This window comes from Scleropages formosus, chromosome 2 (assembly GCF_900964775.1).
Source record: "Scleropages formosus chromosome 2, fSclFor1.1, whole genome shotgun sequence".
Lineage (NCBI taxonomy): Eukaryota > Metazoa > Chordata > Actinopteri > Osteoglossiformes > Osteoglossidae > Scleropages > Scleropages formosus.
In genome coordinates this window covers 22,318,497-22,334,625 of record NC_041807.1, presented here as the reverse complement: position 1 = coordinate 22,334,625, position 16,129 = coordinate 22,318,497, and the positions used below count along the sequence as shown (strand labels likewise).

The 16,129-nt window shown below is 45.8% G+C and overlaps 1 protein-coding gene across 4 annotated transcripts in view; it reads left to right on the top strand.

Moving 5' to 3' along the window:
* The window catches only part of LOC108940004 (nuclear factor 1 C-type-like), a 105,921-nt gene that overhangs the window by 23,375 nt on the left and 66,417 nt on the right, over positions 1–16,129 (top strand). For all 4 annotated transcript variants that reach the window (XM_018761746.2, XM_018761739.2, XM_018761756.2 and 1 more), the window contains exon 2: positions 5,990–6,521. In XM_018761746.2, the coding sequence (XP_018617262.1) occupies positions 5,990–6,521 (532 nt within the window). The remainder of the gene's footprint in view (positions 1–5,989; positions 6,522–16,129) is intronic.

Sequence of the window (16,129 nt, the reverse complement as noted above, 5' to 3'; positions counted from 1 at the left end):
AGAACAATTCCTCACGGAAGCCATTTCTGCAGCTCTGGCCCAAAGGGAGGGTCCGCGGAGTTTGGCTTGCGGTCAGGCCAATGTCGGGCTCTCTGTCAAGTCACCATCAAAACATGAGTCAGGAGGCAGGGGCAGTTGGTGATGCAGTGGTTAGAAGAGCTGGGTTTTGGACCCAAAGGTGTCAGGTTCGAATCTCATGTCCCTTTGTAGTACTCTCGAGCAAGGTACTTATCCTAAATTCCTCCAGTAAAGTTACCCAGCTGTATGAATGGGTAAATAATTGCAGGGTGACTAATTGTAAGTATGAATAAATGTAAACGAGAGATCTGTCAAAATCAATATTAGATCTCAGGGAAATGGATGCCTTATATACACAGGTGTGGTCTGTTAGTTCCCAAATACTTAATCTCACCAGCATTTAAAGAATTGGTCCTAAAAGCTATTATTATTATTATTATTATTATTATTATTATGCTTGCAGCTTCACATTTGAGTTCTGCCTATACTGCTGGATGTTTTACGGACATATTAGTACAGTAGTATTCAGTGTCCTTCACCCATGCGTCCTCTAGTTCTTGGTGGGAGGAGTTACTCCCAGTCATTTCAATTACCTGGAGTCTTTGCTTAGGCATAGCATGGCTTTGTTTACTGGGAACAGTAACTGGTCTTTAAACGGCCAGTCGTCCCCAGCTCGAGCTCTGCAGCTTCTGGCTCACCCACAAACACTGCAGAGTTTGTGGTGTTTTCACGCCAGTCAGGTAAAACAACCTGAGTCCTTTATTTGTAAAGCCTCCCTGTTGATTGTGGATTACCGACCGTGAACGTCCGTCGTGAGTTTTCATTCTTTTTTACATACATGCACTAGAGCGTCATTCTCAAACGAGATATCGCCTTACTTGGCCATTGTGCCATCGCTCAGCGTTCTGTTAGTCAGCAATGAACCGTTCTTCAGAGGTCCTCTTCCCCCTGGGTAGTTCATAGGACACAGACAAGTGAGGGTCCCATAACACTAGAGCACATCTTACATTTACACTCTAACGCAGAGCTCCTTATTGTCATGCGACTCGAGGTAAGGCGATGTTGCCGTAAAGGGCGGTGTCGCTGGCGCCGGCCCAAATTCAGCGAAGCGTGCGTTGTGGGTTCTGCATCGGCCCAGGATCGTCTCAGTGGGGGTACGAAGGGAATACATGGATCTCGCTCTCAGTCTCCTCTATCCCCGCGTTCCATTTGTTCCCTTCACCTTCCTCCCTTCATGGGTAGATGAGCTCACGACAGCTCCTTTGCTCACCGCTTTCGCCGTAGTGCTGCAGCGAAGTACAGAGGAAGCAAGAAGCAGCACGAATAGCCTCTCGGTTCACGCTCTTATACGTTGTTTACATGTCTTAGGCTGTTACGCTTAGCATAAATCGTGTATACAAATACCGCATTCCAGTCATTGCGATTCGGAGAAAATTTCACGAGTTTGTGATATCGTGATTATGCCGCTTATGCTAATTCTTGAAGTGCTTGAAATCTGTTAATAGAGTAAATTAGCAGCGAGGTAGTATATGTGGAATTGTAGGCAGTAACTTTATGGGTAAAACGATGAGGCAGTCAACCCAGTTTGAACAGTAACATTTAACATTTGTAAGCCTTAAAAAATTAAGTGCTATCTGAAAATTTTAGAATTCTCTGAATAATACAGAAAATCTCTCTAGATATAAGGAATTATATATATTAGATGAATTAATATATAATTGTAATTAATTACATCCGTTAATTACATATATTTAATTATATTATATAATATCTCAGTACTCTTAATATAAATTAAAAACAACCTGAGAGTGAAAAATTAAATGAAATACTGAAATGTGAAAAATACCTAATTCTGGTAACAGTTAGTGTCAATTATAATTTTAAGTGAAAGTAAAATGTCTCTTGTATTAACATTTCTGCTTTAAAAAAAAAATGAAGTGACTGGTGCATTCAGAGGTTCGGTGAACGCATTCTGGATTCCAGAGGCGAACATGTTGAGAAAGTTTCAGACATCGCACCTCGTACGGAAAGGAGGGCCTCCTCCGCCGGGCTCGGCTCCTCCCTCTCCCCGTGTGTGGCCGAGGGCTGACTCAGCGGCTGCTCCTGGACGGATGCGATGACTCACGGAGGGAGGTCCGCAGATTATGCCTTCTGACCCACTTTGTGCATCCGCTCCGAGATTCCTTGTCCCCCCCCCCGGGGGCTCGCCCGGGACTCCCGTGGCCTTCATTCTAGCGGAAGAGGGTTGTTATTCACCAGATTTTTTTACATGTACGTACATATATACATAAAACGTAATCGACGAGTGTTCCGTGCTGGACATTAGGGTGGCCCTTGTACCGCACCTAAGCGATGCTTGTCGCTTAGTGCACGGGCCAGGTGTCTACTGAATGGCATGTATTTGTCAAATTTCACAAAATTAGCAGCAGGTAACCTATTGTTTTGAATCCTCGAAGGACCCAGGTTCGACTCCCATTCCTGCTATAGTAACTTTGAGCAGGGTACTTACTCTAAATTGATACAGTAAAAACGACCCTGCTGCATAAATGGGTGTATCATCGAAAGGAGCTTAACAGCGTGAGTTTGTTTGACAAAAGGCATCGGCAATAAATAGGATGTAAATAAACGTCGAACGCCTTGACGCCGTTGTGTTGGAAAATAAGAACTGGCCTTCCCCGTACTGTACTGTGTAACGGCGTGCAAAAACGCACCGGACTGACCTACACGCGGCCCGTGAAGCAAAGTGTGCCGTGGAATGTTTTAACGCCGAACTCGCGTCGGATTTCGTTCTCCTGTACGCTGCATGCCGTCAGAGTCTTTATCGCGTCCTTCTCGGCTGTACCTTCGCCCCAGTGAGCAAACGCCGTGCGCTCAGCCTGCGTGCTGTCACGTGCTAGGCACACTCTGCGGGTCTTACCACCAACTGTCGTCCATCCTCCCCCAGTTCCTGCTTCGAAAATAAATTTGCAAAATAATGGCCTCCCCTGTTCATGAAATAATAAAAACGGTATCCTAGTAACAAGTTGTAATAAAAACACATCTCGCTGTTCCCCTGCAATAACAAAATTACTACATTCCTGCATAAATACAGCTGTGAAGGCTGCCTCTGTCTTCCACCGTGGTGTTAGTACAAGTGGCCAGAGCTATTTCGAGATACTCCCCCGGTCACCGGGGTGTCCCTGCACACCCGAACAAAGGACGAGGGCGAGGAGACGGATTTCGTCAACACTTGCAGTTGCTTCCAAACTTTCCAAACTTGTGTCTCTGATAATAAACTCATAAATCACCTTTGTTTATCGGTAACACTCTCATTACTCCTAAGTCAAAGAAAAATGTGCGGTTTTCCAGCCAAAGCAGCTTTCTTGTTTCGGCGATGAGATACAGAGCACATTTTGCTGGAGTTTGTCCAGTTATAATGTTGAAAGAGTGAGAGCAGTTTTTCAAGTGTTGGCTTTTGGAAGGGCATTAGGTTATTGTGGTAATAAATATACACTGCAGGGCTTCTTGTGTCTGGACAAGGGTTAGGAAATCCATTACTCTGTTAACTCTGTGCAGCACTGTAGACGGACAGCGTGTTTACTGACCACTTGGAAGTGGCCGTGCGTGGAGCTTCCAGAAGCTTGGAGCGGGTACGAGAGGAAAAAGCAGCTTCTGCGCGGTCAGAGAGATGCCCGTTTATTGTCGCTGAGCTCCAAAAGGCAGCTTAAATTAGGAGCGGCGGGTGTGGGTGGGGTGGTTTATAGAACACAAGAGCTGCTTTATTTTAATTACAGCCTCAATTGGAGTCTTATTAAAACGTACGCCGGCCTCACGAATGCTTTCTCGATGTGTCTGTGCAGAGCCCCGAAAGCGGCTCTTTCCACAGAGCTAGATGGGACTTGTTGCGTGGGAGCCAGCATTTCTTGTGCAGTCTGCGACGTCAGAAAAAACGCATCTTCGGTGTTCAATTTCTGCGGCCCGTAAAGCTAACGTTGCGCCTGCTGCATCGTCCTATACGGCTCTTGGGCGAATTCAACCGAAAAATCCATTGCATCATAAAGGCTCGCTGGCGAGATCAAAAATAGACATGAAACTTGCAAATTACATTCAGTTTTGAGGGCAGCATTGTATTTTACGTTCTGGATCTTAACCATCTCTCTGGTTTCTATCTGTACGAGTTCCTTCAGTGCTCTTTGAAGGGTTTGCGTTGACATAGTAACTAGCATATTTTTGTGATCATTCCTGATTTCAGATCAGTGTGTGCACAGCGCATTCCTTGGCCACGCTGGATAAGCACTGAACCGCAGAATTTAGGGAAAAATGTTTTCTTAATTTTAAATTTATAAAGTAATACTGATCTGGAAATAAAGAGTTTATTTTTAGTATGAAGGAAGAAAAACATGAGACTGGATTTCCCTCATTTCTGAAAAGTATGCTATGATTGTTGCTTTTCCACCAGCAGCAACAGATGGAGACTCACGAATTACTCATTACCTACAGTAAGAAGAGAAATTCCCTTATGTCTAAGACATCAAGTGTATCAATTTCAATTTGTTTACTATGAATGTGGACTAAAGAAGAATGAAACGGTGTAAAGTACTTCACTTGGGTTAACTGTTCTAGGACTGATAATCCCATTGCGCTTTGTCAGTATGGGAATAAGCACGGATTCATGTCAGCAAGTATGAGCATGTGTTCCCTTTGTGTGGACAGAACAGGGGTTTTTAATATGTATCTAAAATGATGTTGTTTGTTTGCAACAAGCAGCTCACAGTTGGGGACAGCTGGAAGCATTTAAAATGTTGTTCTCAGACTCCTTATTGCTGTGTACCACAGTCATGTTCCATTTCTTTATAATGCAGCCATGGGCTGGGTGTGGATGGGGGTTGGTCAGTGGGATTGGGGTTGAGATCAGGGTTGGCATTTTGGTTGGCGTTGGGATTAGGGTTGACGCTGGCAATGGACTTGAATTCTCGGTGACTGAGGATGAGAGGCTGAGGTTGAGGCTGGAGCTGAGACTCGAAATGGTGGGTGGATGAGAGCTGGGTCATGTATCAGGGCTGAGATTGGAAATGAGATTGGGATGAGGGTTGGGGTAATGACTAGGGCTGGTGTTGGCTTTGGGCAGGATGTTTCAGCAGCCTCTCAGGAACCCACACTGGGATGTGACACTTGTAGCTGTTGTATAAATTATGAACGCTGTTCAGTTAATTATGAGTAGGCAAACATAAAAAAATATCGTAGCAAATATAAATAAATGAATAGTGGCATTCTTTACTTGAGAACTCTTACGGCGGAAGCTCCAGGTGTAAAAACAGAATATAACGGCAGTATAAAAAGTGCATGCTCAACTGCTTTGATAGCTTTATTGTTGTGTTAAGGCTGACATAATTGTTTCAGAACTGGGTAAAATGCACATTTAGTTGTCCAAGCCTCGCGCTTTACATGGGGTATGTCATATTTTCTGACAGTTATAGCTCCACATGCTGTGGATTGGCCTGCATTAAGTAGAGAAAGTGAAGGGAGGACATGGAAGTAATTAGTGACACCAAATAAATGTTGCTGTGTGGTTGGCCTTGAAGCAGAGCGATGGCTGTGGTTTGGGAGCCTCCTCAAAGGCACACACATGTCTATTTATGCTGTTGAAATCTCAGGCTGCTATGAAGAAAAACGCATTCGTCCAATATAATTAGGAAGGAACTGATGTGTGTTGTGTTGCTGTGTGTAGGGCAACGGATCCATCTCTATGGTAATTGGTTTACTTTTAGATTTGCTGTAATTTATTCAGCTGACATGGTGATCCAAAGCGACTCAATTGGAGAATACAGTAAGGACCGTGAAGAACATGTTTTCCATTTTTCACATCTGTCCCTAAGACAATGAGTTTTATTCGTCCTGAACGAAGGGGCGAACACGCGCACATGGTAATGTTGTCTCTGACCATACAGTCGACGAGCTGAATGATTTGCATCGCTGTTTTTTTGTTCTCCAGGATGAGTTCCATCCCTTCATCGAGGCCTTGCTGCCCCATGTGCGCGCCTTTGCCTACACCTGGTTCAACCTGCAGGCACGTAAGCGCAAGTACTTTAAGAAGCACGAGAAGCGCATGACCAAGGATGAGGAGCGTGCGGTCAAGGACGAACTGTTGGGCGAGAAGCCTGAGGTCAAGCAGAAGTGGGCGTCCCGCCTGCTGGCCAAGCTGCGCAAGGACATCCGACCTGAATGCCGTGAGGACTTTGTATTGACCATCACCGGCAAGAAACCCCCATGCTGCGTGCTCTCCAACCCTGACCAGAAGGGCAAGATGCGTAGGATTGACTGTCTCCGGCAGGCCGACAAGGTGTGGCGCCTAGACCTGGTCATGGTCATCCTCTTCAAGGGCATCCCATTGGAGAGCACGGACGGCGAGCGGCTGGTCAAAGGCAGCCAGTGCTCCAACTCCATGCTCTGCGTGCAGCCGCACCACATCAGCGTCTCCGTCAAGGAGCTCGACCTATATCTGGCCTACTTTGTCCAGGAGAGAGGTGAGTGATACGGCGGGACTCTTCTGCGCTGGGTTTGTTTGGCATGTTCTGCCACACGTCTCAACTTGTTGCTCATCTACTAGAAATATTATTCCATATCAGACACCCTGCAGGACCACAAAGTTAAAAAAAAAAAAAAAGTCTACATAAACTCTGAGGCCTCAACCCACTGTTAAAGATTTTGGAAGACAGGAGATGTGTGCAGATGCCCAGCGTCTGGATCCTGTCTTTCAACGTAAACTCTGCGGTGCTCTCCAGCACTCATGTGTGCTGCAGCTGTGAAGCACAGCTGATTGTCCTCTGGAAATATGTGAACTTTGGAGCAGAAGCTTGCGAGAAAGCTGGTAAATCAGATGATTGGAAGTGGCTACAGCTGGCGATCGCTGGACACATGTATGCTCACCCAGCCCCTCCCACGTGTCTTTTGACCTATTAGCTAAACATAGACCTTAGAGATAAACAGCAAGCCACATTTACCATGCTGTTTACTTTGCCCATGCTTGGGCATCCCTCTAATATATACATGAGGTATTGCGGCGATGCCGTTTGCGCATCGTCAAGGTGGCACACTCTCATGCAGTCATCTGGGAAACATTATGCTCTGGATGGGCGTTGGCACCAAAGTTTCATTACACTGATGTGTGTGCAGAGCCTGCAGGTAGTCTGTCGCTCTGCCAAGCTGCTGACGTGGCTTATGGTAATGCCGGTCCGGGGGTATTATAAATGCATATCCTGCTGTAGCGGCGCAGTGAATGACCTTTTTAAACAAGTATTTTATTGTCAGAGCCAGGGAGGCACAGAAGCTCAGCAGAGGTTGGCTTGACTTGGGAGAGAAGGAGCTATCTGGAGCCAAGATCTGACGCCGTAAATCACAGTAAACGAGCGCCGCTCTGCCTGCGGTTCCAGTTTTGGAGGAGCTTACGGCCTCGCCGTTGCCATGGCAGCTCCCGGCTCCCTGCCTTTCGCTGTTCTTCAGCAGGTAGCGTAGTGCTTAAGCACAGGGACTCTTTAACCTGAAGGCTCTTGCTTTGAGTCCGGGAAGAAGTGCTGTATTACCTGAATTGCTCTCAACTAAGACGCTTCACCGGAAAAGCTTTATTGTAATATCTAGTGATATTAATGAGTATGCGTTTAAATATTTTCACGCAGCAGATGCTTTTCTTTGGAGTGACATACAGCTCGGCGTGAACAAAAATGCATCCCATCAACAGGCACAGAGCTTTACAGACAAACACTTGATTGTTAAAGCTTGTCCAATATCACGGTTCTTTGCACATTGCACGTGTAGCTGCTTGTAGAATTGACAGGAAATACAAATGTGATCGTGACAAATGATGTGATATAATTGTGCGGAGGAGTTAGGCAACCTGGAGGGAAGTGATTCTGAAACCGATCTGTCTTTTGAGACCCTTCTCGAATGGTTTAAGAGATTCAGCAGCTCTGAGTGACTGAGGGAGCTCATTCCTCGACATGGGAGCCAAAAACAAGTCAAAAGTTGTTCTAGATAAAGCACAATCTGAGCGGCAGATTAACACGAGTGCCGACGATATTAATAGATCTTTATGTGGCTTCTACGTTCCATGTGTCATACGTATGTGGTCCATCTGCAGCCTAGTGCAGAGCAGGGAGGCAGGCTGTGTGGTGAGCGGGAGACGTCATAAAGGAGACAGAAAATCCCATCGAGTGAACAATAAAAATTACCCTGCTGTTTGACACTTAGACACAATATGTGGTATTTAACACCATGGTATATGGTACAGTATTGCATACACTGTAGTGTACTCTGTTTTTGCTAACAGACCTGATGTGGTCGGGCTCAGATGGCCTTCAGTGTCTTCATGCGTGGGAACGGCAGCGTGTGCGACCGTGTGTGTTCGTGCGACGGAGAGAGAAGGAAAGAATGCATATATCTATAATTACGTTAAATTATGTTTTTTTTGTTTCCATTTTGGCTTTCTCTGGATAAGAGTGTCAGCAGAATCTGCCGAGCGAATAGAATGCAAATGGCTTTGCGCGTTCGGCGCTGCCGTTGCTGTGTCGAAGCGATAGAGCGGGCGGGGGCCAGGGGGTGCTGTGTGTGCGGTGTGGGTCGGCTCTCCGAGGAGCGGTTAACGTGACTCAGCCTCCTGCTATCAGCACCGTGTCAGGAGAAGCCTAGAGCTGCTCCCGAGCCCTTTGCTTTCAGGGTTTTCAATTTGTGTGTTTTCCTTACTGTTCTGCTGCGTTACCAGGTATCTGTAACTAAATCTGAATTCGGTTCCTTTGCGAATTTTGCGTGGAGATTTGTCATAACTTTCCTTATGTGCTCATTGAAAAAACTGCACATATTCGCACGCGAATGTCGAACCTGCTTGTGCTCGCATCCGAGTGAACCCTGCACCCGTGTGCTTCCGGGATAGGCTGTGGACAACCGTGACCCTGCCTTAGGAGAAGCAGTCAATGCTAGTGAGCGAGTGAGAATATGAGAATGTGCATATTTTTTCTCTAAAGCCATGCATCAGATTGTTCTGGAGTTTTGGTGGGTCTTTTGTCGTTACGTGACCACGTGAAAAATTTGATAGCGGATTTCACCATTTTGAGCCAAGCGAACGGCTTGAAGGAAATTGTTTAATTGCGGTTCGAACGCTCAACCCGGTCACTCCCGCTCCTGCTCTTGCTTGTCTTCTCCATCCCCTGGCAGCCTTCACGCTCAGCAGTCTGGGTTGCAGTGGTGAGCTCCCCATCACCTGACCCACTCAGGAGCTTGCAAGCCCCTTGGCCGCCAACAGTCGGATAAGGAGCTGTGGCTTTTCGCTGTTGTGGAGAGAGCGAGTGAGAGAGAGAGAGAGAGAGAGAGAGAGAGAGAATGGGATGGGGAGGGGGGGAAGGGTAAAGCGAGTCAGCATTTCTTCTTAAAGGTACAGGCACACACTGTAACCCGAGGCATTCCCCTACCCTAACTCCAGGCCCTGGCTCTACAGTACCAGGCTAGGGCTGCCGAGTGACTTTGTGTCTTGCTTCCTTAGCGACCCCCGAAAGCGCAGTGCTCTCCATAGCCAGTGTCCGTCATGGGCACAGCAACTCCGGTCCCTTCTGTGGAAAAATGACCATCTGCAGAAGCTGCCATCACCGACTTTGAGCTTAACCCCACAGCCAGGACCTCACTCATATTCTTTGCAAGGTTTCCACCATGGCTCCATGGCTTCCTCACTCTCCTTCGGTCCTTCCTGGAGAAGTTGCGCGGCACCAGAGATCATTCCAGCTTCTTTGAGCGGTACACCCCAGAGTTTTTGGTGAAGAGCACCCTAAAGGAAGAACGCCGGGTACAAAAGCTGCATGCTAATTTGACTAACTCGACAAGACAAAGGTGCTCTGTCTACGAGGGTGACCGTTCCTTGACCTGCTCCCGGCCACAGCCGCCTCTCCACGGGATGCTGTCGCTCTGCGTCGCGCGCACGGTGCGGCCCGGCGCGTCCGCACGCGTGCGCGTCAGTGCCGGAACGGTTGCCGAGGGGACGGCGACGGAGTGGACGGAGACCCGGCGGTTAAGAGACGCTTGCAGGTTCCGTAAACACAGTTGGCGGTGGAATGCGCTCCGCTGGTCTGGCGAGACATGCAGGGGAGGGTGAGATGGAGCAGAGGGTAGTTTAAGGTCAACTTCAACGGAATGTTTTCTCCCCAACGGGGAGGAGGACCGCGCTCACCTACTTTTTTGGAGCGGCGGCACCGAGAGCGAGGAGCAGGCAAAGCAGATTTCTGCGCACATAAGAATTTCACACACTTCCTGTCTCAAAGGTGACGTTTTTGTGTACGGCGGCACACGCTCGTCACGCGGAGGAAATCTGTTCGCGAACATATTCCCGCAACTCTCGAAAAGAATTATTTCGGTGATGGAGTGCCCCGTGAACGTTTTTGTTAAAAAATTGTTCGAAGGATGCCCTAAAGTGAAAGGCTTCGTCGTACGTATTATTACGCTTGGATGTTTTGCCGAATTGTTTAGCGTTAGTCATTTCTGTGCTTCCGGAAACACGGCGCAAATAACTTCTGCAGTTTTCAAATTGCTAATAATGTTTCTGCTTCTAAAAATGCACAAAGTGAGACGGGAAAAAATACTTGCAAAGTGAATTTCGTCTTGCTCCGCACTTCTGGGGGTCATGTTCCAGTCACACTGGTTATTCCTGGGGTGCTTTTACCCTCCTGTCAGCACCACTGTTCTCACCGGCATCTCTGAGTCCTGGTTTATGGTGTCAGTCTCCACAACTGATACATCTACATTGATTCATTTAGCAGATGCTTTTCTCCAAAGCAACTTACAGTGATTATTAACTACTCTTTTGCCGGCACCTTTATCGTAGGCCACATAGATACAGTATAGTACAGTACACTGTCTACATTCAGTCACCTATTTATACAGCAGATTAATGTAATACACGCACACACACACACACACACACACACACATTAGGGGTGTTTTAGGGTCACGGGTCTACCTGAAACACATGGCTTTGGGTTGCGGGAGAAAATTTGAGCAGGAGCAGGAAACCCGCGCAAACAGGCGGAAAACTGCACACAGGCCGAGCCAGTTTCGAACCCACGTCCTGCTGCTCTGCTGTGTCTCCTTTCTTTCGGAATCAAAGCAAATAAAAGAGATCGATATCAGATTAGGTTTCTAGATATTACGGTATAAGACATTTTTACCGCTTTCTGCTGTAGTGCGTCTTATTCTCAGTGAGGGATCGGGGGACTCTTACCGCACGTCTGTGCTCTGCTATCCGTGGGACAGGCGGTCCCTGCAAGGCAGAGCGTTTTTCTAAAGGAAGTTAGAATGAGTTAGTTGTATTTCCGAGGCTTCGCAGCCGTGTTTGTGGTGGGGGAGGAGGGCCTCGTCTCGGGCCGTGAACGCGGCCGCTTGCGCGGCTTCCCCGAAGAGGCGTGCCTTCGCCCGTGGTGTGTTCCCACCTGGCATCCTACACACAGCCAGAGTCACCCTGCCCGGAGCAGGTGTCACCTCTTCCACGCCGTGTCCCAGACCGCCCGATGCAGCCGTTCCTCCGTTTACGTGTATTTATTTATTTACTTTCCTCCAAAGCAGCTGACATTGCTAAACCACTTGCAATGATTTACCCTTTTATGCAGCTGGATATTTTTTACTGCATCAGTTCAGGGTGAATACTTAGCTCAAGGGTACTACGACAACAGGTGGAATTCAAACCTGAGTTCGAGTGGAAGGCAACACGCTAACCATGCATTGCTATACACTGTGCTGCTCATCTGGGGTTCAGTTATTTTTTACACCTGCACTCCTTCTGTGTTTCTACTACACACGTAATTTGCTCTAAAGCAGCACATGGAACTGGTCATTACACACCTATTATGTCACATGAGAAAGACTGATCTCCATGAAATAACTATTTTGTGGTAAAACTAAGGGACACTAGAGGTGCACGTACTTTCAAGCAGCACTGTACACGAGAGTGTAGCGTGTTAACAGTTTGCGCTTCAGCTCTTTTTGATTTCATGGCCTTTTTCTGGCTCTCGCCGGGTAGATTCCTCTCATGTGTTACTCGGTCATCGTTTCAAGGGGCTTGCCTCTGGAAAACCACCCATCGTGCACCAGTACAAGATGCTATAAAAGAACGAAAGCTTTCAGGCTGAAAAAAAATGCGCTCGGTTTCAGTTTTATTCAACATGACTCGGAACATTTTTGTTCGCAAAAGAGAACTCCGTTTAAGCTCTCATCTCGTGTTGGTGTGTGTCATGAAAGTAATGTGTGGTGACGGTCCAAGCGGCGCTCTGGAAACAGGTCACTGTTTTCAAGGTCACTCTCAGGAAGGCAATCTGTTGAATCAGTAAGTGACCCATTTTTAACCGTACGCGTTCAGTAAGTCGAGCACTAATTTCTAGAGTGAAACCTAATAAGGATGTTCTTTTAGCATTCCGAAACTTTCATTTGTGTGCATGCAGACTTTTTTGTGTCGGATTTGCAGTGGTTCAAAATGGTTCTGATTAATAAAGATTTGTGTTCGGGGGACAGCTGGTAGTGTAGTGGTTATAGCTGCTGAATTTGGCTCCTAAGGTTTCAGGTTTGAATCCCATCTCTAGGTGTGGTAGCGTACTTACCCCAAATTGCTTTAGTAAAAAAGTTCTATAGCTGTTTGAGTAGGCAAATAGTTGTGGGTAGATTAACATTGTGTGTTACTTTGGAGAAAAGTGGCATATTTCACTTGCAGGTATCAGTATAAATTGTTCTGGGGAAATTTTCTGGTTTTATCTAACAGTGGAAAGATGTGTAATCATAACGATAATCATAACCTCTTTAGCATTCCCCTCAAACACAAGTTCTGAGAAAGTGCTTCAAACAAGAATACACTGAGAGATATTGAAAGATTTGCGGTGTATTTACTGTATTTTAATTACTGTACATTTATGACGGAGTTTCAGTTGCGTTTTGTTATCTGTTACTATTTGTGTTTCGAACTGGGATGAATAGAGAAGCACAATTACTGTACATAAGCAATGTAAGAGTAAAACATCATTACAGTAAGTTGTACTATGTATGTCATGGAGTGATTCTGCAAAGAAGTTTTGGTTTAAGATGTCATGACAATGTCTATCAGAACGAAAGAACTCAAACAGTACATATTGATAGTACAAAGCAAAATCCTTACACAGTTTATCAATAATAAATTTAGAGACATCTCTCCATAGCTTTTTGGTATAACGGCAGTGCCAAAAGAGGTGAGGCACCGTTTCTGGATGCAGGTTACAAAAAGAGCAATTTGCATCAATCCCATCCCTTAATCTTCTAAGAAGATGCTTGACAAGGTAGAATTTGTGTATAATCTTGAAAGAGATTTCCCTAACCTTGTTTCTTATAAAGTATTTGTGAGTCAACAGCCAGACTTTCTCCCATGGCACATTGTCTACAAAGGTGTTCCAGTAACTTAAGCAGTGACATAAGGTAAGGTGTCAACTTCATTGTGAAACAAGACCGAACAGCTCTGTTATTATTTCTGAGAGACCGGGAGAAACAGATCCTTCCATACGGAGTATCAACTGGATTCGCTGTAGAAACAACAGCAGGGTAAGCGAGCTCTCCAGGTAGAGTCACAGAACCATTAGGAATAGCCTTCATTACCAGACCAGACTCTTCCTGTGTGACATGAAACCCAAAACATGACACAAATTCAGTGTAACTCGTAAGAACTCCTCGTGAGGTCAGCAACTAGCCCACCAGAAGGATTTTTCTGTCGAACCAACTCCTTAAAAAGATACTCCTACCCTTTTAAAGGACCTCACCATTGTTCCAAATAATACCTGTGTGGAGAAAAGTTGTGCTTGTAAAGTATTTCCATGCCAGCGCCTGTTTGTGAAAGACTGATAATTTAACAGGTAACTTCTCCACTGTAATTGCACGTCATCAGAAGGAATGAGAGACCGCCGATTTGGTCAAAAACAAATTTCGGAATGAAATTCAATTTCAGAATGAAATTCCGGAGTGGTCGTTACAGTCACGACAGTGGTCGTCGCGGGGGTTTATTGCGATAGTCGTGACACAGTGGTCGTCGCGGGAAGTTGTCGCGATAGTCGCGGCAGTTGATTGATGGTCGATAGAACTGGTGGTTCTAAGTTGCCCTTAGTGTGTGTGAGTTCTTGAGTGTGTTACACTGCTGTATAAACAGGAGAATTTATTGAATTGTATCTAGTATTTGTAACGGATTCAATGAAAAATTAGTTTCAGCTAAATTCTAGTTAATGTCATGTTGCTTTGAAGAAAAGTGTTTGCTAAATGAACGGAAGTAGTGATTTCTGTATAATGTTCAAGGGTCCTTTAAGAATGACCTCAGGTAAATACATTCTGCGTACTTAAGGACATTCAGGTTTTGTTTTTTAATGTTAGGAATTCATGATACAGTAATTGCAATATTAACTAAATTTTTTCTTTATTTCCAGACTTTGCACTGGAATACGTTTTCCACAAAGTGTGTCAGAGCTTTCTGACGTGATACTTTCAAACAATGACTACCGCAGTTGTCCTTTTAGCTGCCATCATCTTTAAGGTTTCTTTTAATTGTGTACCTGTGCATTTCACTGAGATAAATAGATCAGAACTTCTGATGGAAGAAGTTTGTTATTTCTTCCTTATAGCTTCTTGGAAACAGTTTTTGACACAAAGACATGTCTCCTGCGAGAGGCTGCCTTGCCAGAGGAACACACTTAAGAGGGGAGAGTGTGTGTGACTGATGAGCGCCAGGTGTGAAGAAGCAGAACATCTCCACCTAGATCATCCTGACCTCCTTTCGGTCTTAGAACACATCTGAGGGACAGGCTGGAGAGCTAAAGAGGCTCCAGATTACAGTGCTTTCCTTCAGCTAAAAAGCTGCTGGTGTTCAACCGTTAAATAGCGTGCGATTCAATCTGCCTCTTGGATACGGGCACCCTGTGGTATGAATCACTCAAGTGTGACTATGGTGGTTAGCCCCTCTGCACTGAAACTGTGACACTGACATAGTTCTTGCTAAAACACGGTCAGAATCAATTGGTACAGTCATCTCCTGAAGATCTTCTAAGCCTCCCGTATCGTTTCACCACCATGCTAACCCTGGTAAATAGCTCTCTTTACATCAGTTTTCTTACCTTAACAGAGATGTCCTGTGGAGGGAAAAACAGGAATTAAATCTTTGGAAGGAAAAACCGGAATTTATTTGGAGCTGTGCGGATGTTTGTCCTCCTCGGCAGTTTAGCACCGCTGGGGTTGGACCGTGTGAGGAGGGTCTAGAGAGAGTAGCAGGTGATTCTGGCTACTGGACTTTCAGAACATGAGTCAGGCTTCTCATGTCGGAACTTAGAAGTGTGAATGGTTTTGCTGAATACGGCTCTCCTCGCCACCGGCCAGCCGAGACCCTGCGTCCCTTTAGCCACCTGTTCCATTTGCCTGTAGCCTGTTAATCCTTGTGTGAGTTTCCTCCTGACTTCTTTGTCTCCTTTTGTACATCTCCATGAGGTGACCAACAGGCTTGGGTGTGCAGAAAAGTAACATTGCTGGAATGAGTTTACATTTTTTTGCTTGTCCAACGTTTCATTTTGGAAGACATTTCATTCTGGATGAACCCCCCGAGATAGCTCCCATTTAGATTTGGCCTCATCATTTCCCTAAATCCTATCCTTACAGACCCAAAGGGAAGCAAATAACGGGCTTTCTTAATCCCTGCTGTCAAGAAGAAGATCTCAGACCATTTTCTTGGCCAGAGAAACCATAAGTGGTTCTTTCATGGAGCAATGGCTAGTCTGAATAGCAGCGGCTGGCAACGAGTCAAGGTCATAGGGTCGGAGAGTTGGACCGCGGTGGAAAAATTCTCAGATTCAGTGGAAGAGCCATGTAGTCATAACTCTTTCCTCAATGCTTTACGCTTCCAGCTATCATCGTTCACATTTTACAGTGTCAAGAGAATTATGTCACTGCTTTTTCTTACATCCTTAGTCACTTTGTTGGGTCTCACACGTCCGGAGTGTTAGAAAGTTTTTAAAAGTTGGGTCTCTTTATGGGTTTGACCCAGTCCAGTACAGTCTGGACTGGGTCAAACCCAAAGGAAGACCCAACTTTTAAAAACTTTAAGTAATTAAAACAT